Here is a 20,565-nt window from a genome sequence, read left to right on the forward strand (position 1 = left end):
TGGCCGGCATGGCCATGGCTTAGCCATGTGTGGCCCTTCCTCTAGGGTTGCTATGCCCTGGTGAGGTTGAGAGGGGACCAGCGAACATGTAGGAGCCCAATGGTGGCATAGGGTTGGCCAACACTATTTGAAATAGTGATTTTGAGATTTGTGCATATTTGAAAATTCAAGTTTTTGCTAAATTTGCACCATGCAATGTAATTCCAAAACTTGAAATTGGATGGGTTGGACTTGTTGCAAATGACCAGAGACACACAATGGTGGTGGTGGAATTTCAAAATAAAAAGAAATGCAAAATTTGCAAATTGGGTAATGTTGAATTTGTTAAAAAGTCTAAATTTGATTGAGCATAGTTTTTCATCCAAGATGAATTTACAATGGTGGTCTTTACCAAAGTTGTTCACCTTGATGTGTACTTGGATGAGGTGCAAAGAATTGGAATTGTTTGGTTTGAAAATTTCTAAATACAGAGGCTCAAAGTAGTGATCAGACTAAAAATGGCAGATTTGACCATCATTGCATGTGATCACAATTTGAGTTCAAATTTGATTTGATTTGAGTTTCTTTGATTCCAAAAGTGTTAATAAGTGTTTAGTAACATAATACAACTAATGGTGAAAGTCAAAATGGTCTAGGTTAAAGATTTGCAAAAATGGCATAAACCATATGTGAGGGTTTTAGGGTTTTTCCATTTTATTTCTTTTCTTTTTCTTGGATTTGATTTGTGATCTTCCCATAATCAATTTAGGGTTTTAGGGTGTAGTACATAAGCACATAAGCAATCATCATGGCATATCACACAATAATGCACAAGTCCTATGCATAGCACTATATGCAAAATAAAAGTTTTTGTTGGTTCCAAATTTTGGGTAATTGGAATTCATCTTCCTCATTTGATTGAACTTTGGGATCTTACAGTTTGTGAGGGACAAGTCTAAGATTCCTACAAACAAGCTGTTTGAGATGGAGCAATGCTTCTTCTTGATTGAGTTCATTGTTGAGTCTGAGGGGATGCTATTGATGATGATGATGATGACCCTGCCCAGAGCAATGATGAGGACAAAGTTGATGAAGAAGCTGATCTTGGTGATGACTTCAAGGACTTGGATAAAAGTAAGAATATTGGGAGCAACAATAGGATGGAGACTGACCCTTCCATTCCTGAATCCCAGGAAGGGAAAAGTGTATCTAGAAATGTGGTTCATCAAGTGCTGGAGGCAAGTGTGAAAGGGAAGGTGCTGGGGCTTGATCAACCTATTCCTGCTGCTAGTGCTTTGGTGCTGAAAAATGCTGAGGTAAACATTGGGAAGAGCCTCCTTCAATGTTTTGATGCTGAGAGTGATGACGAGGGTGGGGATGCAAATGTTGGCCCTATTCTTGCTTTAGTGGACAAAACTGACCATCATATGCCACCCTTGTCTTGGAAGGAGAAGAAACAATGGGGTCCTATCCAAGCTACAAGGATGAGCAGAAGGATCTAGAGAGATGGTAAAACTGCTATTGAGAAGGCTCAAGAACTTAAGAAGTCTAAGAACTTGGAAATCCCAAAAGGTAATAAAATTCATGGTTTTTCAAATTCTTTTGCTGCTCTTGAGAATCAAAATTTATTTGATAAGGCCAAAAATGTTAGCATTAGCCTGGGTCACAAAAATATGAATGCTGACTCTATCATTAATAAATTTAAAGAGATTGAAGTTAATAGGCTTAAAGAGTTTCATGTTTCCAACCTTGCTTTGTTTCTCCCTGTTGACATTAGTCTAACTATGGATGAGATGAGAGTGGGTGTGGAAGATGAGGATGGTGGTTCATTGGATCAGGAGGATCACATTAGTGATGTTCCTGATGATGACGAACCATGGAAATTATTCTATAGTAGGAAGAAAGGTAGAAGGAAATTGATCTTTAAAAATGGTTGTAGCTCTAATTTGGTACCCTACGGATCTTAATAGACCTGATAAGCGTACCAGAGTTCATGACCTCATTAGAGAAGTGTGCCCTGATATTATCTGTTTTTCTGAATCTAAGAAAGAGGAGTTTATAAATCTACAGATTGAACAATTAGATCCATTGATAAAATTCTCCTGGAATTGGCTTCCAGCTATCAAAACTGTTGGTGACATTCTTGTTGGCATTAGTGTAGATTTGTTTGAGATAGTCAGATGGGATATCTTCACTTATTGTGTCTCTATTCAAATTAAAGCTAAAAAGATAATGTTGTCTAGAGAGTTATTGTTGTTCATGGGTCTGCTTATGAGGATCATAAATTGGACTTTATAAATGAGTTGCATAATGTTTATGCATGTTGGAATGGCCCTACGTTAGTAGGTGGTGATTTCAACCTCATTAGAGAAAGGTGTGAAAAGAATACTCGCAATATAAATCAACATTGGCTAACCTGTTTAATGACTGGATTAATAAGTTTAGTCTGATGGAACTTAAGAATTCTAGTAGACCATTCTCTTGGGCTAATAATCAAGACAGCCTGGTCATGACCTTATTAGATAGAGCCTTTGTGTCTACTTGTTGGGGCTTTTTGTTCCCTGCTAGTAGTTTGTCTTCCAAGGCTAGGGTTGGTAGTGATCATACCCCCATTATTGTTGATACTGGTTCCTTGAGAATACCACATGAGAAACAATTTAGGTTTGAGAAATGGTGGCTAAATATTGAGGGCTTTAATATATCAAGTGGTGGACAAATTTTGGCAAACCCCTTGTCATCTTCAAAATTCTGTTGATAGATGGCAATTTAAAATGAGGAATACTAGAAAGGGTCTGAAAGGTTGGTCAGCTAATATTGAATCTTCTCAAAGGAAACTTAAGCAACAGTTGGTTGTTGAATATGATTTGCTTGATATTACTTTTGAAACACAATGTTTATCTCCTGTTTCTAAGTCTAGAATGAAATGTCTGGTGTGAGAATCAACTTTCACAAATGTGACTTAGTTCCAATTAATGTGGTTGAAGGTGATGCACAAATTTTTGCTCAGGCTTTGAGCTGTAAGTTGGGTGAGTTCCGCATGCAATATCTAGGGGTTCCTCTGCATCATAGTAAATTAAGAAAAGAAGATATTCAACCTATGGTTGGTAAAATCTTGAAGAAGGCTGCTGATTGGAGGGGAAAACTTCTTAATCATGCTGCTAAACTAGAGCTGGTTAGAAGTGTTCTAGTTAGCATTCCTCTTTATTTGCTTAGTGTGATTAAATTCCCTAAGTGGGCTATTACTCTGATTAATTCTCAAATGGTTCATTGCCTTTGGGATAATTATGAGGGTCATCATAAGTATCATCTAGCTAATTGGGGGTTAGTAACTAGGAAAAAGGAATATGGAGGCTTGGGTATCCCTGACTTATCAGAGATGAACATGTGCTTTCTAGCCTCCTGGATTAAAAGATATAATTTGAATGAGAACAAACTCTGGAAATAGATTGTTGATATTAAGTATAATATTGATAATCCAAATATTTTCTCTTGTACTTCCGTTGGTGTCTCCCCTTTTTGGAAAGGGGTAATGTCGGCAGCTAAAGCTATTAAAATGGGGTACCAATGGAAAGTGGGAGATGGTAAAAAGGTTAAGTTTTGGGAGGATCACTGGTTTGGGACATGTAGCCTAGTTATTCAATACTGGGAAGTTTATTTCCTGATCAGTGAACAAAATAAAACTATTTCTGAGCTTTGGGATGGGGAATCTTTGAAAGTAACCTTCAGAAGATGTTTCGATCATAGTGTGATGGTGCAATGGCTGGAAATCCAACAAATTGCTTAATATATCCACCTTAACACCGAAAGTGATGCTCTGATTTGGATGTGGGAGGCCATTGGAGTCTATAGTGTTAAGTCTATGTATGTTGTTGTGAATTTTGGAGGGATTAAACCTATTGATATCCAATGTGTTTGGAAATTAAAAGTTCCCCCTAAGATTCATTTCTTTCTTTGGCTGTTGTTTCATAACAAATTGCTCATTAGAGATAATTTGGTTAAAAGACAAAATGTTGATGATTTAACTTGTGTTTTTTGCAATGAAGTTGAGTCTTGTCAGCATTTATTTTTTGACGGTGTGGTTGCTTACAATCTTTGGAAGGAGATATGGTTGGCCTTGGGTCTTCTGACTCAGGTTACCAACCTGTCTAATATATCTGTTTTCTGGAAAGACAAGAAGAAGAATGTTCTGTATACTATGATTTTTGCTGCTACTCTGAGGAGTATCTAGATTACCAGAAATGATCATGTTTTCAATCGAACTCAATGGTTTGGGATGCATGTGTTGTGGAGACAAGTGGTCTACAACTGTGCTCAATGGAAAATTATGTTGAAGGAGGAAGAAAAAGGAAGGTTGGGTGTAATGCTGGGAAAGTTGGAGGTGCTAGCTCGTCTGCCGCCGCTGCTATCATGGCCGGAGCCTGGCTGACCCTCCAGAAGAAGGCCAGATCGACGCTGGAGGTGTGTGAGACGAATAGCGTGAGAGGTTTTGGGCCTATGTTGATCACGGCAGAAGACCTGGCGAGGATGTTGGAGGCCAATGCATTGATGCTTGTTGGTGATGGTGCAGGCTTCAAGGTCCTGGAGCGGCCATAATCCAGTAGTACTGTTGTTGTTCATGTGCCTTTCTTCCAGCTGTTTAAAAACCTCTAGTGTTTCGGTCTGTGATGATGTGTTGTCGTAAAAACTTCTAGGCTTTTGGCAAGATGTCGTTCTGCGTTCTGTAAAACTTGGATGGTTGTAATGACGTTGGTTTCAGAAATGGAACCGGGGGTGGAGCCATGTTTTTCTTTAAAAAAAAAGTGTGCCTGCTCGACCTGGCGCCCAAGGAATCTGTGGCCGTGCTGGTCCTAGCCCGGCAGCGCAGGCCACCACCATTGTTGCTTCCCGTCGCGCTGAAGAAGGTGTCAACCTAGCTGATACCGGTGGATGTTGAGACATCATGGGACGCCCCTCCTATGCAGAGGTTGTGACTTCAACTACGGCTTTTCAGCTTGGGGTGGGGTGCAAGGAGGATGCTTTTGCTGGGGACGATGTGCATGCCTCTCGCGTGGCGGAGCTTCAGGGCACGCCCAGCCTTCCTGTTATGGTGCTTGCGGGTGCGGGACGGCCTATCCTGTGGAGCTCTATTGCCGACAATGAAGACGAAAACGATGTTGATGAAGACGAGTTGGCTCCCCGAACACCGCTTGCTGCCTCCATGGCCAATGACACCTGCACAGCGACAGTGCGGCGTGAGGCCGAGAAGTCCGAAGGTTGGCGGGAGGTGTTTCCATGGCGCGCCACGCGCTGTTCGGCGTCGCTGGCGCCGATTTTGGCTCCCCGTCCCATTCACGCGTGGCTTCATGGTCGATGTTGCAGATGCCTTCTTGTTGGTCACCGCTCCGCGTTTTTCAGGGATCTCTTCAGGTGCTCTCACTGCCTTGAGAATGGTCACCGGGCTCGTGGGTGTCGCAATGCTTGGTGCCCGCTCAGCTGGCTGTCAAGCCCCTACGCACCAAAGTTGACGCAACTTGCCACCAAGCATCGTGTGCCTCCAGCTCCATGCCATGCCAAGTGGGAAACTCCTAGGTGTTGCGAGCAGTTCAAGGCCAACGCCAATTTCGATTCTCTCTCTCAGTCCCAGGCTGCCTTGATGTGTATGGAGCTCCTTCAACTGGTTGATGTTCGTGTCGAGGAGGCATCTCGCCCTCTTCGTGAAGAGGTGGCAGCTCTCAAGCTGCTATTGGCACGGATTGGTGTTTCTTTGGAGCCGGCTGGGACATGTCCTTCTAATGGTTTAGGGCTCACCAACGCACGGGCTTCGGCCACGCTTGACTCCTCTGTGCAGACGTCGTCGGTGGTTCAGGTTGTTGAAGAAGAGCATCTCTATGGTTGTTTCTCTCCTCGTGGCCAGTCGTTGCTGCCTGATGTGTTGGCTGCCTCTGAGCGCGAGGGTATGGACATGATCGTGGCTGGGATGCTTGACCTTGAGAAGGGTGGTGATGCCGACGCGCCAGTTTCGCTCTCGCCTAGGTCCGGCAAGCAGGTGGTTCTTGTAGGTGGTGGGGTTGACGGGTGTTGACACCTACGGCCAGAGCTTTCGTTGCGAGAGAGATTTGCGTCTTTCTTGCCACCTTGGTTGCTGCCTACCCTGGGTGTGATAGCCCAAGTTCAGCCTTTGGGAAGGACAAATATAACGTGTCGAAGTAAGAAAAGGGGTGCTGAAGGAAAGGCATCTGCAGTTGCTTGATGGTTGCCACCTTCACCTGAGCCTGTCTTTGTCGGCGCGGTGTAGGTGTAGGTGTGTCATGTTTGGAGTATTTGTTCGTGTGACCTTGTGGTCTCATGTGTTGGATTAAGTGAGTGTGTCCATGTTGTTTTGGGTCTGTTGGTGAGTGTGGCAGTTGGTGTTTGGATGGGCCTAACCCTTGTTGTTGGTTTTCTCCTAAAAATTGACATCGTCTTCTTAATGGGTAAGCCAAAAATAATTGCCTCTGTTTACAAAAGAAATGTATCTCGTTTTGGAAAGTCAGTAGACACGATCAAAGCTATGGCTATCTCGGTCTCTCCTCCGCCACACGCTACATCAGGTTCCTAGAAAATACTAGCTTGCCATGCATTTTGGCATCAAGCTGCTCAGAGAAAGAATACTTCTCAGTTCTCTATCAGCTCTGACTAAACTCCTACTCAGTACTCTGTCAGCTCTGACTAGTTAATATACTCATGCTAGTACTTTGTGGTAAGTGTGCGCATAGAGTCAAGAATGGGCGTGCGTGAGGCGATCTCAGTTTACATACCGTACAGTGTGAACCGGGGAAACTTCGGCGCGTATGAGGCACTCACCTCCAAATTAGATTTCCAAATCCCGATCCACCAGTGGTATTGTACTTCATCCGTTTCTTTAAAAGCTGCTCCAGTTTATCTAGATACGAATATATACATATATAGATATATTTTAGTTATAGATATATCCGTATTTTAAAAATTAAGGAGGTTTTTTTAAGATAAAAGGAGTACTTAATTTACACGTTTACACGGTGTAACTTACTTACATGATAAGCAAATCCATGATAATACTTGGAGATCAGGAGTAGTATACTCATACGGGGAGGAACTTCGCTACAGTAGTATATATTTTCCTGACGAGTCGCGACAAGCACTGTGTGCATCCTATTAATACTACTCCAACCAATCAAAGTTTTGTTTTCTAGTAGTATGTTATTGTTGGTTACAAAGCTAAAATGCAGACTAATTCAGAAAAAAAATCTAGAATGTAGAATATTTTAAAATGGAGGAAGTATTTTCCTGACGAGTCACTCATGCACTGCGTGCATGTTTAACATGCTAGACACGGTGGCGCGCTCCTAGTTCCCAGGCATACTTTTTTGGACTGTTTGTCCGTTTGAGCTCCAGATCGAGTTTGCTGCTTTGCTGAAGATGGTACGCTCTTGTCATGCGTTTGGACTGAAAACAGGGCGCGGCGCATGCTCATTGGCGGCAAATCTCGCCCGAGAGGGAAAAAACGGGCATCCACATTGGCCGTCACTGATTGATCGAGAAGAGGGGTGTGATCTTAGTCTGGTCGTGATCATGTGCGAGTGCGAAGGAATGCGAGTGGTTGAAGCGCATCTGTGGCCCTCTATGAATTGAAAAAGGAGCATCATGCATGCACTCAGAAGGAGATCGGCCCGGCCATTGGCTGGGCGCTCAAAGGACGCAACCCTTCCTCAACTTTTGGCCTTTGATAAATTTCTATTGGTGGCATTTGAAAGGCTATATGAGCATAGCTCTACGTGGAGGTCATAATGTCTACCTGTATATAAGGCGGCCGGTAGGCATGCCTCATAGCTCCAGAACCCATTGCATATCAGCTGGTTAGCACCCCGATCTTTGCAACAAAGTCGTGAGATATAGGGCATACATTATCGTTGCAGCTCACCAACAGCTAGCCTTTGATCAAGCGCCCATTTTCCACGCTCGATCGTAAGAGGAAGGGAGTGAAGAAAATTAAAGCCAGTAGCGAGTAGGAGTGTCTGGCAAAGCAAGCTCAACGTACTAACCTGCCGGTCGAAACCCTGAACTGATTAATGGCGTGGCACTCTCGCGCGCTGCTCCCGTTACTTCTTCTTCTCGCCGGTGCCCTTGTCAAGAGCTCCTGCAGCTCCAGATTATCTCCTGGGGAGCCGCAGAAACCTGCGGTCCTATCTGATCAACCCCTTTTTGTACACAGCGCCGACGAACCTGCACGACACGGCGACGGGCCGACGACCCAGGTCCGGCGCCCCACGGATGAGGAAGCGGCCGGAATCCATCGTGAAGCAGACGCCAATGGTGCGGCATCGGCACTAGGCGATGGCGGTGCTGTTAGGTCGGAGCACTGGAAGAAAGAGGCACCGGTGCCGCAACCGCAACAGGTGATGCCGCGTTCGAAGCTGCCACCCCAGGTTCCTGGAGGAGAGGTGGAGAACTCGGTGGCCCAGCCATCGTGCCGCTCCAACGACGTGCGCGTCACCTGCGCCCTGCCCTCGCCGCACTGACTGTGACCAGTGGCGGATCCAATCTTCACAGCTGACGCGCTCTTTGCAGAAAAATGGCCGGCACCTTCGCTTGTCTAGTCACTGCCCTGTAATTTCATTCTCCACGCCCTTATAAATCTCTCTATGTAGTACTACTAGCAAGACCCTCGAGAGGTAGTTGAAGAATAAGGGATCATTGAACACATAGACATTTCTCACTTTGCAGAGTCAGGAGGCATGACGCCAAGCAAGTCGGCCAACCCTCTTCTTAGGTAGCCGTGGACCAAGCGGCGACATGCAACATGTAGTGAGCATGCCCTGTTCATGATTAGTAGGCAAAGTTTAGCTTACAATAGTTGGTTATAGCCAACCATCTAGCTTAATATCGAATAAATATAAGATCTCAGTCAAATCATATTGTCGATTAAAAATGGAAACTGCTGGGCGTCCCCCGGGGGATCTGATTCCCCAGCCCCCGGGTCCCCAGCCGTCGGATCAACCATTTTGACGGTTAGATTTGCATGTAGCAAAAAAACATCTCCGGCCCCGGCAGCAAATGACTGAAGCAAAAAACGGTTCGTTCAGAAAAGAAAATAAAAAGGCTGGACTCGCCGGAGACCTCGTAGCAAACATATTACGCAGATGTAGCAAAACCGCAAATAAATTGTAGCAAATTTTTTTATTCATATGTTGCAAATCCTATAAAACATCAACGGAGACATCGCCTGCAGCCGGCAGCAACGCCATTCGAGGTTGTAGCAACTCCGTCCGTCAAGGAAAGCAACGCCACAAGCTGCTAGTAGCAACACCCTGCCTATGGTAGCAAAAATCCACCCTCCACCGGAAAATCGTAGCAAACCCAAACTCGTCGGAAAATCGTAGCATAATTTTGTACCAAAAGTAGCAAAACAGTTTTAATAATTGTAGCAAAAAAATATACTATTGTAGCATCGTGGCTTCGTAGCATTTTGAGGTAGCAAAAAAAAAAACCAATCCATCCTATCCTCATCTCTGGCTCAGCACACACGAACGCACTTCCCCGCCGCCGCCGCTACTGCTAGCTTCGCTTCGGGTCGCGCTCCACTACCCGTCGATGAGGTTGCCTCTCGCGCCGGGATGCACCCTGTTCGCTCTGCGCCCGCCGGGAGGCACGCCCGCAGCCTCCTCCTCCCGCTCGACCACTTCGCTCTGCGCCCGCCGCCGGCCCAGCCCGTCGTCGTCGCGCCGCCGGCCCAGCCCGTCGTCGTCGCGCCGCCGGTCCAGCCCATCGTCGTCGCGCCGCCGGTCCATCCCGTCGTCGTTGCGCCGCCGGTCCAGCCCGTCGCGCTGCCGGCGTGCTGCAGTTCTGCCGCCTCCGCGCCGTGTTCCCCTCCCCGGCGGCGGAGCAGCCACCGGCGCTAGCTGATGCTCGAGCTCAGGCTCCTGCCATAGCTTCCTCCGCCTCGGGTAGGATGGGGATAGAGGATAAGGAGGAATGAATGGCCAGAAAAAAAAAGACAGAACGTGGGGTGCGGTGGGTCCCATGGACACGCGTCAGGCGCGGAAGGAGGAGGCAGCGCGGCGTTCCATCCCCCGGGGGCATACGATCATTTTCCATTAAAAATTACATATGAATTGAAAAGGGGCATCATGCTACGATATATACATGCACGAACAGCCATTTACAGCCTTGATGATATGATTGCCTCCTTATTACTACTAGCCATGCGCTGTTCATAGATTGCCTCCTTATTACTACTAGCCATTTACAGCCATTTATGGCCTCCTTATTACTACTAGTCATGGCAGCTCTTTATTTGTGTAATCTATAATATCTAAATAGGAGCAACCCACTAAGTTGATTTCTCTCAACATGCAAGCATGCCACCTCATCAGCCCCACCATGTTGCCATGTCACAAACCCCCTTTTTTTTTGATATGCAATCCATTCACCTCACCAAGCTTGCCACATCTTTAAAACATCATTATTATGTCCAGCTTTTATGGTGTTCCTCACATGTCTTTCAGAGACTAACCTTTTTTTGACAACGCTCGCGGTTCACCAAATCTCAACTGGTTTAACAAAAAAAAAAATCGCAGCTGACCCATTTATTTACTCTGCACTTCCTCTTCTCCATGCATCGCGTGACTCTACAAGAAATAACTATAGCAAAGAAGAAACGACTATTCGACTGTGCCGCTCGGCCTTCTCTCCTCTTGCCTTTTATCTTTCTTTCATCCACTCAGGACAACTCCAGCACCGTTCAAAGCAACCACTTCTTTTGTTTTACCAACCAGTCACATGGCCTCCGCCTACACCTATAGCAACTATGCTTTCGGCCGCACTCGCCGTCAACTGGCACACGCCGTCCGTCAGAGGTTCACAAGGTTGTCCTCATTGAGGTTCATATCTACGGCAAGCCGGCAGCAAGTGTGTGCTACATCAACGAGGAACCTAGAAGAAGAGGTGCGCCTTGTGCTTGGTCATAACTATTGGTAGGAGCAACAGGTGTAAATCTTTCTTTTTAACCTTCCATCGATTAGTATTTTGTAGCAATTGTTTAACTCTGGATTTGGACTACGAACTGTTTTTCCCATCTCATATCTTCATGAAAAAAACTGCAATGACATTGTCTGTTGTCTTTCCCCTATATACATTGAAAATCCATGGAAACTAGCAAGCAACACGTCATCCTTCCTTAACTGCTTTGTACTTCAGGTCGTCGACCTTCTACTCAATATGTCAATTCATATTTTTTTCTTCAGGATCAGGTATACGGCCGCGGCGACGGCCAGGAAAACCGCGCATGTCCATGGTCTACCTGCCGACGAAGAAGAAACCGGGCAAACATTATACCATTGTAAAGCAAGGAGAAGAAAGGACAACGGAGAAGGCACGAAGAAAGAGCAGACCGCAGACGAAGCAGCAGGATCGTCGTCGTGTATACCGGCCGCAGATCGGCAAGGGAGAAGACGCAGGCGCCGGAGTTTCCGTGGCTAAACCCCACCAGGAACGTAACAGAATTAAATGACGGGGAGGAAAATAAGGGAAACCGGAAAAAAAGTTAAGGCAAGGCGGTGGCGATTGCTGGAAATGTGGAGCCAACACGTAGCAATGCAACAGTAATAACGTGGCAAACCAGGCAGTTACCTAAAGTGGCAAACCAGGCAGTTAGGAACCCACGATCATGGAGAGGCGGAGGAAAGAAAAGAAAGCGAAACATGCAGTCTCCGGTTGCCGGTCACCCGGATGGCTAAAAAAAAGGAAAAACCAAACCGATCACCAACTTGAGAGGAAGAAATATGAAACGTGGCAGGCTGCGTATGGATGGGAAGGAAGGAAAATAGCGCATGAACAGTGCGCAAAGAAAGGGGAAAACGTGAAATCTGCTAACCATTATATAGGATCAGGTATATTCGTTCATACTTAACTATCTTTACTATTAAGGTTATTGCAAGATTTACAATGCAACATTTTTATTATTACCTTCCAATTATTAATTGTTTATAATGTGCTAATTTCAACAGAACAAAAAATTGAATGCTTACACAAAGCATGTTCAGTCCTTGAACGAGCATGGTAAGTTTCCCGAGTTTTCTCTTTTTCATTGCTCTTATTTCACCACGCCGATTAATTTTCTGAGTAGTACTGTGCGGTGATAAATAGGAGATGGACTATTGAATTTTCCTATCAACGATCAAAGATCTATATCTGATTAAAAATATTGTTACTACTATTTCATTTTTTTACTATGAGATTAATAGAGTAAAATAATTAACAAGAATTTTCCGCAGCAACGCGCGGGGTGTCATCTAGTTTAACTAGTTATGCCCCCCTCATACTAAGATTGCCTCCTTTACATCATTTCTGACTCTGTCCCTGATATGATGAATCATGCATGTAGTTAAAAAGAAAAAAAAGGAGATTGGCCTGGTCACTGCTTGTGCGCTAGAGGCAATTCTTTTTGAACCTTTCGTCTTGAATCGATTTGTTTTAAAAGCGAGCCCATCGATGACGCAACTGCCGTCTAACCGCGATGTGTCGTCAGTCTTGTCGTTCTAAAAGCCATATAAGAAAGGAAACCTTTTACGTGGAGGCCATAACATACGTCTACGGGTATGTATACAAGTCAGCCCTCAGCCGATAGGCATACCTCAGACCATCTTCACCGGTGCCCTCTAAATAGGCGTCAGTAAGGCGTCAGCACTGCATCTTCTATTTAGGGATGTTGTTCTCACACCGGCGCCCTCAAATCGGCGGTTCTGATAGAATTTTTAGACAAACTAAATATTTTCTTGTAGTTTCATTTTCATGTTATTCAGGATCGAGAAATGAATAATGTTTTAGCAGAGCGAATTCGGGTTCGCTTCACGGGCAGTAAAACATTATTCAATCCTCGACCCCAGATGACATGTGAAATCAGCTTCAGCTTTAGCCTACTGGCCGCCCGGCTCTATGGAGAGGTGGACAATCGCCCGCTGCTGCGCCGCCAACTCTCTCCGCTGCTCCTCCATCGTCGATCCCCGCCACTCTCTCCGTCGCGAACGCCAAGTAGGCCGCTCTATCCGTGGCCGCCGCCTCCTGGCGCAGATGCTGCTCCAGCTCCTCCCGCCGCCGACGGTGCTCCACCTCCTGCCTCCGAAGCCACGGTTGCATCTCCAGCCGCAGCTGCATCTCCTCCAGGCGCCACCGCTCATAGACTTCATCTTAACGCTGCTGCTCCTCCCGCACCTCCCGTCGCCGCGCAAGCTTCTCCCACCGCTGCTACCGCAACTCGACAGCTGTCGCCGCACCGCCTCCTGGTGTCGCCGCTCCGCGTCCTGCTGCTGCTCGTCCGCGACAAATGCATCTACGGTCACCGCTAGCGCCGCCTCCTCCCATGCCTCGTACTCTGTGAGCTGCGGTTCCTCCTCCACGGCTTCTACGGTCGCCACTAGCGCCGCCTCCTCCCATGCATCGTACATTGTGGTTTTAGATTTTTGCACGAGTGAAGTGAGAGACGGTGGCGTCAGATCCGCGAGTCCAGGGTTGACCCTCGCTGGCATGCATAACCGATCATCACGATAGGGGACGGTCGGCTGCCAAAATGCCAAATGCCAATAGTTGTGAAACTAAATATCAAATGTTTCGGCTGAACTTTTCGGCGATAAGTTAAGACACTTTGACTGCTACGGATGTGCAAGGATGTGACAGTACTTCTTCCAAGTGCTTAATGATATCAGAGGCTTTACTGAATCTGGTGCCCTTCCCCCTATGGTTCCGTACTTGGTGATAGCATGACCTGATGACCACCACAGCTTGCAAGTTGCAACACTGCTTGCAGTCCTACTGGCTACTGATTAAGAACTGGAACCAAAGCGGATAATTTCACCATGATCGAAAACGTATATTGACGGTCGCTAATTGGAGTAGTACACGTAAACAAAGCGGGGAAAACGCATCGTCGATTGATTGGCCAAGAGCCGTGTATAGCAGGTGGGTTCTTCAGCTGCTTTATACCAACAAAATAAACAATCGATTGAGCAACTAGTGGGAAATCCATTTTGTGTTGGCTGTTCGTGTGCCCTCTGTCCAAAATAACTGATTCAGATTTGTCTAGATTTAGATATGTCTACATACTAAAATGTGTGTAGATACATGTGAATTTAGATAAATCTAATTGAATTAATTTGGGACGAAAGGAGTACTTTATATCCTCGATGCACGGTTTTAACATGTTAGGAACTGGATGATGAATGGTTAGAATGGATGCACCGCTACGACCATCGATTTAATTATCTATTTATTGGCTTTCAGTTCACTTTATTAGCCTTAGTCTAGAAAAATATAAGAAAGTTCAAGTGCTCAACGCTTCTGAAAATGCATGAAAGCGATTACAGGTTCGTGGTGCCGACGACTTATTGGTTGGAGAGGCTTGAAAACAGGTTAAGACCGAATTCGTAAGTCGTGGTTTTGATTGCAAGCAGTAAACTGAACTGCCTCTGTTCTGAGAATCGAATTCATTTAAATTTAGTCCCTCGCGTAAAATTGCTTTGAGTAGGCAAATCAATCATTTGTCCTCGAGGATCTGCCATTAATCCTCAAACAAGGTTCATCGTGCTTCTTGTTGTACTCGATCAAAGAATGAAAAGTACTGAAAGGAGTTTCGTTCATCCTTATCCCATATGGTGACGCCACCCAACAATGGCAAAATCGCCTTGCTTTCCTTCTTCTCTTATCTCATTATTATCTCGTGTTAATTAGCTGGATTAATGTTAATGGGAGCTAGAGCTATACCTAAAAAGCCTACATGATTGGTAATACCCACATTTAGAACCAACGGTGATCCTATTTCACCACATATGTTATCATTTGTGTTAAGGCATGTCGAGTTTGACGAGGAAGAGCACACAAGGCTGCAAGGAGTGCGGATCAAGAAAGAAGCACCCAACGATTAATTGTTTTCTTCTAGTTATGTACGACGGCATGCTACTAATATTCCAAGCATCGAAAGTAGGTGCTGAGTTTATCAAAACCATTCTATTGTCCAGCTTCGGCTCAGTTTGTTAATTTGAATAAATCCTCCATTTTCGTTAGTAAGCGCTGCACCAGAAGTCAAGGGAAATGGTATTGATCAAAACATTCAAGTGACAAACGATGTCTTGAAAGAACGATGTGGTGAATCGAAACAAGGGGTAATTTAAGTGAGAGCTCATTTAAGTATCTTTTCCTTTTGCGAATTAGCTCATTTATGTATCTTGTGCTCACAAGAATATAAGTATGGATGACACAAATTCTTTCATCGTGGGGAAGGAAGTACTGTAGTACTAATTAAGTCAGTGGTGCAAGCCATTCCTGATGTACCGACATGCCTTTGGGATCATATAAATTCTCTCTTTCTGCTCGATAGGGATGGCGCTTACTTCGGCACCCAAACTCACTGACGGCGAGACTACTGAAAGCTATATAATAACAGAAAGGACATTTCTCAGACGCGGATGGCAATTGTTGAAGGACGTGATGTGCTAAAGCTGGGTGCGATTAAAAAAAAAGAGTAGGTACGGGAAAGACATCGAGAATATGGGAAGATAAGTGGAATCCTAGAGTCTTGCTCTTTAAACCAATTAGCGGCAGGCAAGGAGGCGTCAGCGCCTAAGTTAGTTTCTTGACCTCATAGACTGCTAAAATGGAACAGATGTGATGGACAGTGAAGCCAGCTATTGCACATTCCACTAAGCTCCCTGAACCAAGAGGATTGTTAGGCTTGGCGCTATGATAGAAATGGAGCTTTCTCACTTGTCAGTGAGGTCCCAATACAGTAGCTAGGCACAAAGAGAAGATTGGCTTGAGCAAAGAGCAACTACTTGCGGTACAACAGCCGCCTGGAGACTTTCCCAAAACTCAATCCCAACAGAGGAAGTCAGATACGATTCAGTATGAAGAAATCACCGGGTCTAAGTTATGTGGACAGAAAACAGCACTTGGGATCATGCGTCCCCAATTGCATCTTGGCAAAATGTGTCTGGCATAATGCGTCAATGAAAGGATGTTCAAATCTACTTTGGGAGAGAGGGGCAATCATGTATATTTTATCTTCATCCTCCCGAATTCATTGGTGTACTTGTAAACACTGGTTTGAAGGATAAACATAAAATTCCTGATATTTAGGCTACCACTCATGTTTGATGTCGTTCAACAGCTCCAGAAGACTATTTTTACAGCAATATATAGGTACCATCCACAGGCATAAAAAGGTGACTTACACATTCTAACAGATGCATTCTGCTTCGTTTGGCCTACGATTGAAATAGATAGATTGTTCTTCAGCCCTTTCTGCACTTCTGCATACTGTGAATCCCTTCTCCCATTGACATACTACATGATACTAGCTAGTTTGTTGCTTCTGCATGATAAAACGATTAGTCCTCATCAGCCTCGGGAATGTAGTCCCTAACCTTCACGTCAGCGTCTTCTCCATACTGGATGCAGCTGTCGATGTTTGACAGCACATATTGAATGCTGGAAAAGCAAGGATGGTGGGACATGAAAACAGAATCAGTATGTAGAGACTCGAGACCAATTGATCCATACATGTCATGGAAATAACTGAAAGTGTGATCTCAGCATGCTGTGGTATTAGACATACGAATTAACCCAACTATAGCACATGCAATTCAACTGAACAATCATCTCACTATGGAAGCTTTCCCAATTCCCACCCAACACAGTGTTCACTCCACACTAGAAAACAAAAATCAAAGGCCAGACCAGTATATGACCGCAAAACACCAGATTACTATAGTAAATTGTCAAGTGTTCTACAAATATGATATGTTAATGTTGTATCCGTAAGCATACTAGTATAAGCCGCATGTGTAGGGATCAAAATTTTAAGTGGCAAAGGGCATTTGACACACACCCAAAAAACACTGTAAAAAGGCTTTGACATTTGGGAATTGTAACCAAGAAAACAAACAGCATTACCTGCTCTCTTTTCTCAAGTCAAGTGGAATGAAATTCACCATGCTGTAATCATCGACCTACAAGATTGTAGTACTGGCATCAATATTGGATACCTAATAAACAAGAATATAGGAAAACAAATGGAAAAAATGAAGCACATGAAAGACAAGTGGCATCTCCATGCTGATATGTACAAAGAAATAAAACAAGGTAACTACATTAATACAGCCATCTATTCCAAATGTTGACCTAGAGCATGCCAACATGAATTTCCCGGTCTCGTACACCTTCACACACCGATATATCTGAGCCCAAGGAAGAGCCCAAAAATGACACCACTATTAATAGGTAAACTGATATTACTTTTCCTAGACCATGAATTTCATGCTGGGCTTAACAAAATAATAAGTAACGATCAGAAAGTGAAATGCTATCACTACTGAAGGAGTAAAAGAAAGCATGTGTGCAAAAATCCCTGCAATCTTCACGAATCCATAGATAGCTACTGTAGATTCCTTCAAATAATGGTATTTGCACAAATCAAAGCTCGCTAAAGCTTTTTATCTACTTATAAGTTCGAGAAGTCCAGACTCCCCAATCACCATAGCCAAATATGGTATTTGCACAAATCAAAGCTCTCTAAAGCTTTTTATCTACTTATAAGTTCGAGAAGTACAGACTCCCCAATCACCATAGCCAAACGTAGTTTTGGTTATCTAGCTGGAATACAAATTGGCACGGGCTATCATGCTAGACAGGTTCCACTTCCTGGCCTAACTTCAAATAAAGCAAAGGCAAGTTGGCCACAGTTCATGGAATCACAACAGAAGTGCGTCATGGAACTCAAAACATAATTTTTAAGCAAGTCAGTTTTACTAGTGCATGGTCAGAGCTCAGATGCCAGAACTTAATGGGTCGTTCTAAATGAAAACTTAAGCCATGTGTCATCAGAGAAAATCTAACCACGCTGATATTTTCATTAATATCAGTCCAATGCAGGAGATACAAGTCCAGTAATTATGAGTGTAGGACATAACAGACGTAGCTGACAGCAATATATTGACAGTTACAGGGCTACATGAAGGATGAAATTCTACAGAATTAACAATTTCAGGTTCATAGAAGGCATACCAGATCAGCCAAAGCCTTGTTTAACTTGCCAAACCGAGGTGCCATCTCTCGATTCAGCTGTGACAGAAGAACTGCTGCCTCTGGGTTCAGATAGCTAGGAATAAAAAAAAAAAACATTAGTGGTACAAAAAAGGGAAACTTTAAAACGTTAGAGAAGCAAAGGGTAAAAGCACAATAGCATACTCTTCTACATCTTTTTTGTTTGAAACCAGGTCCATCTTTGAAAGGATGTTGATATGAGAAAGTTCAAGTTGAATCATAGCAGAAAGAGAAGCCATGCAACCACTAATGTATTTGGTTACATCACTGACGAACTGCAAACAGAAATCAGCCTTAGGTTTGAGTCCAATTATGTCATAAAAGAAAACTGCATTAGTGATTCAAACCTGCGAATCCAAAAGATAGACAGCGCAAACAGTGAAATTTTTCCGTTTCAGATACTCGACAAAGTTACGCAGAACTGGAACATGAGTGAAGAGTTCAATCTGGCCTGCCAAAACAAGATGCAGAGCCTTGGGTTTACCTTTTTAGGTACTGTTAAGCAATCTATGTATGTCAGGCATTCCTTTCCATACAGTAAAACATGCTACAGAAGCACACAATAGATTAAGATGGCAAACACAGCTAGCGCACAAGCATAACATAATACGTAAAGAAAAAAACTCATTACAGTAGGCCTATGTTAAGAATATAGCAGGTGACATGAAGTTTACAAAATATAATTAGAGCATGCATCATGAATATTATTACCTGGACAGTCAAACACAAGGTAGTCATCATCTAAATAGTTTTCTAATTGTTCATCCAGCCAATCATCCAAATTGTCTTCAAGGTGCCTAAGGATTTCTTAAGGAAACAACAACTGCCATAATGGTTTCAGTAGCTTGAGAACTAAATAGCTTGGAAGGAAGACAACAATCAACAGGAAAAACAGCATGGCTGCAAACAATAGGATACTCCATGCAGTAGATGAGACCGCCATTCGGCCCCATGCCAAGCTCCTCCATGACATCATCCAACGAGATGAGCTCCCTGATATCTAACAAAAAGAAGAGCAAAAGGAGGTGAGCAAGAGGAATATATCTGAATAGGAGCAGAGAGGGGCATAATAAGGATGCTCTTACCAGTAGAAACAGGATAGCTGAAGTGCTCTGCGGCCGGATCGAGATTGACCATGTGGATCCTCCTGCCCACCGTCTCGCAGTGTTGGAAGAGACCGGAGCAGTAGGTGGACTGCACGGTAAATGGCAAATCGGTTAGAGCGGGCCGTTTCTTCTATTCTTGTCCCTAATCGCTGTGCACCCCACTTCAGTTGAATGAGGCGAGTTCTTACCCCGTATATATGGATAATCGGTGTACACTTAACTAAAGAGACCCTAGATAAAAAAATCCGACAAGACCACCGCTAAACTTAACTAAACCCTAGTAGATAATAAAGTAAGTATTTCACCTTGGTTCACGTCAAACAAACAGGACCCTAAAGCAATCTATAAACAGCGGAAACTGAAGAATACTCGTCCTCAGCTGACTAGTGAATCAAGCATGGAGAAAAAAAGGAAAGGAAGCGGGCGAGGCGTGGCGTGTGAGGTAAACTCACCTTGCCGCTGCCGGCTGGGCCGATGACGAGCTGCGCGAAACCCATGGCGGCGCGGGGCTAGGGGAGTAGGGTTTTGAGAGAGGGGGGATAGGAGGGAAGGGGGATTAGAAGGCGGAAGGTGGGTTAGAAGGCGGAGGAGATGGCGGCGGCGAGGTAGGCTGCGCACCAGACGACGGCTGCGAGGAGGATCCCGATTAGGCTGGACACTGCCATCAGCAACTGGGCGGCGGCGACTCGCTTGGGAAGGAGAGTGTGCGGCGCGAGGAGGGAGGCAGGCTGCAGAGCGGATTCGTTGTTGTGGTGGGTGATATCGAATCCGAGCCGACTTTTGCGGCGGATCCTATACGCCCCGCACGCACATTTTGGGCCGGCCCATATCCTGCTGATGGTGTGTTACGTTTCTCCACCTTTTCCCGTTAGCATCCTGGTCTCCTTCTCCAATTCTTTCCCCCGAGCTTGCTCGTCAGCCCCTTCTTCGCCCGAGTTCTGGTTCCTTGGGGTTACGCTTCATTCGTCTCCAGCGCTCGCGGTGGAAGGTCAGTACCGTTTCCATCTTATTCCCATACGAGCATTACTGAATTAGTTTTGATTAGGGTTTCTTCAGAGAAATTTGTGGGTTGTTTTCGTTATGATTCTTGCGGGAGGTCGCAAGGATGTGTACTGTTTATAGATTCCCCTAGACTTCTTCCATGGCCAGCCGCTGTCCACCATCTGACGCCCATGCTAGCTACTCTCCAACGCTGCGCATCTGCTGTTCTAGTGCTTTGGCTGATTGTTTTGTTCTTGCTTTAGCTTATATATATATATATATATATTAAACAATTTTGGAAGACTGGTATATCCCTAAATCTGAGTATGTATTTTAGCAACATGGTAATATGGGGCCTGTAGTTAGCAACTCTTCGGGGCAGCAGGCAACCAGATCTAAGGTATATCAAGAT

At 44.7% G+C, this 20,565-nt stretch overlaps 1 protein-coding gene across 1 annotated transcript; it reads right to left on the bottom strand.

Annotated features, from left to right (window-relative positions):
* Positions 1–16,016: 16,016 nt before the first annotated feature.
* On the bottom strand, positions 16,017–19,848 carry LOC127293162 (GPN-loop GTPase 3). The gene is made up of 9 exons (XM_051322730.2): positions 19,625–19,848; positions 19,152–19,260; positions 18,985–19,066; positions 18,778–18,863; positions 18,414–18,517; positions 18,211–18,341; positions 18,028–18,121; positions 16,918–16,973; positions 16,017–16,452 (listed from the first exon to the last, which is right to left on the bottom strand). The coding sequence occupies exons 1-9, from the start codon at positions 19,667–19,669 to the stop codon at positions 16,353–16,355; spliced, it is 807 nt and encodes a 268-aa protein (XP_051178690.1). The 5' UTR covers positions 19,670–19,848; the 3' UTR covers positions 16,017–16,352.
* Positions 19,849–20,565: the final 717 nt, after the last annotated feature.

This window comes from Lolium perenne, chromosome 4 (assembly GCF_019359855.2).
Source record: "Lolium perenne isolate Kyuss_39 chromosome 4, Kyuss_2.0, whole genome shotgun sequence".
Taxonomy (NCBI): Eukaryota; Viridiplantae; Streptophyta; class Magnoliopsida; order Poales; family Poaceae; genus Lolium; species Lolium perenne.

What these genes read in the sequence shown, in the direction of transcription:
- LOC127293162 (XM_051322730.2), bottom strand. Translation starts at nt 19,669, where the DNA reads ATGGGTTTCGCGCAGCTCGTCATCGGCCCAGCCGGCAGCGGCAAG. An exon ending in TCTATCTTTTGGATTCGCAG is followed by an intron (nt 18,342 to 18,413) that starts GTTTGAATCACT and finishes TTCTGTTTGCAG; the next exon opens with TTCGTCAGTGATGTAACCAA. An exon ending in GACTTGAGAAAAGAGAGCAG is followed by an intron (nt 16,453 to 16,917) that starts GTAATGCTGTTT and finishes TTGCTTTTCCAG; the next exon opens with CATTCAATATGTGCTGTCAA.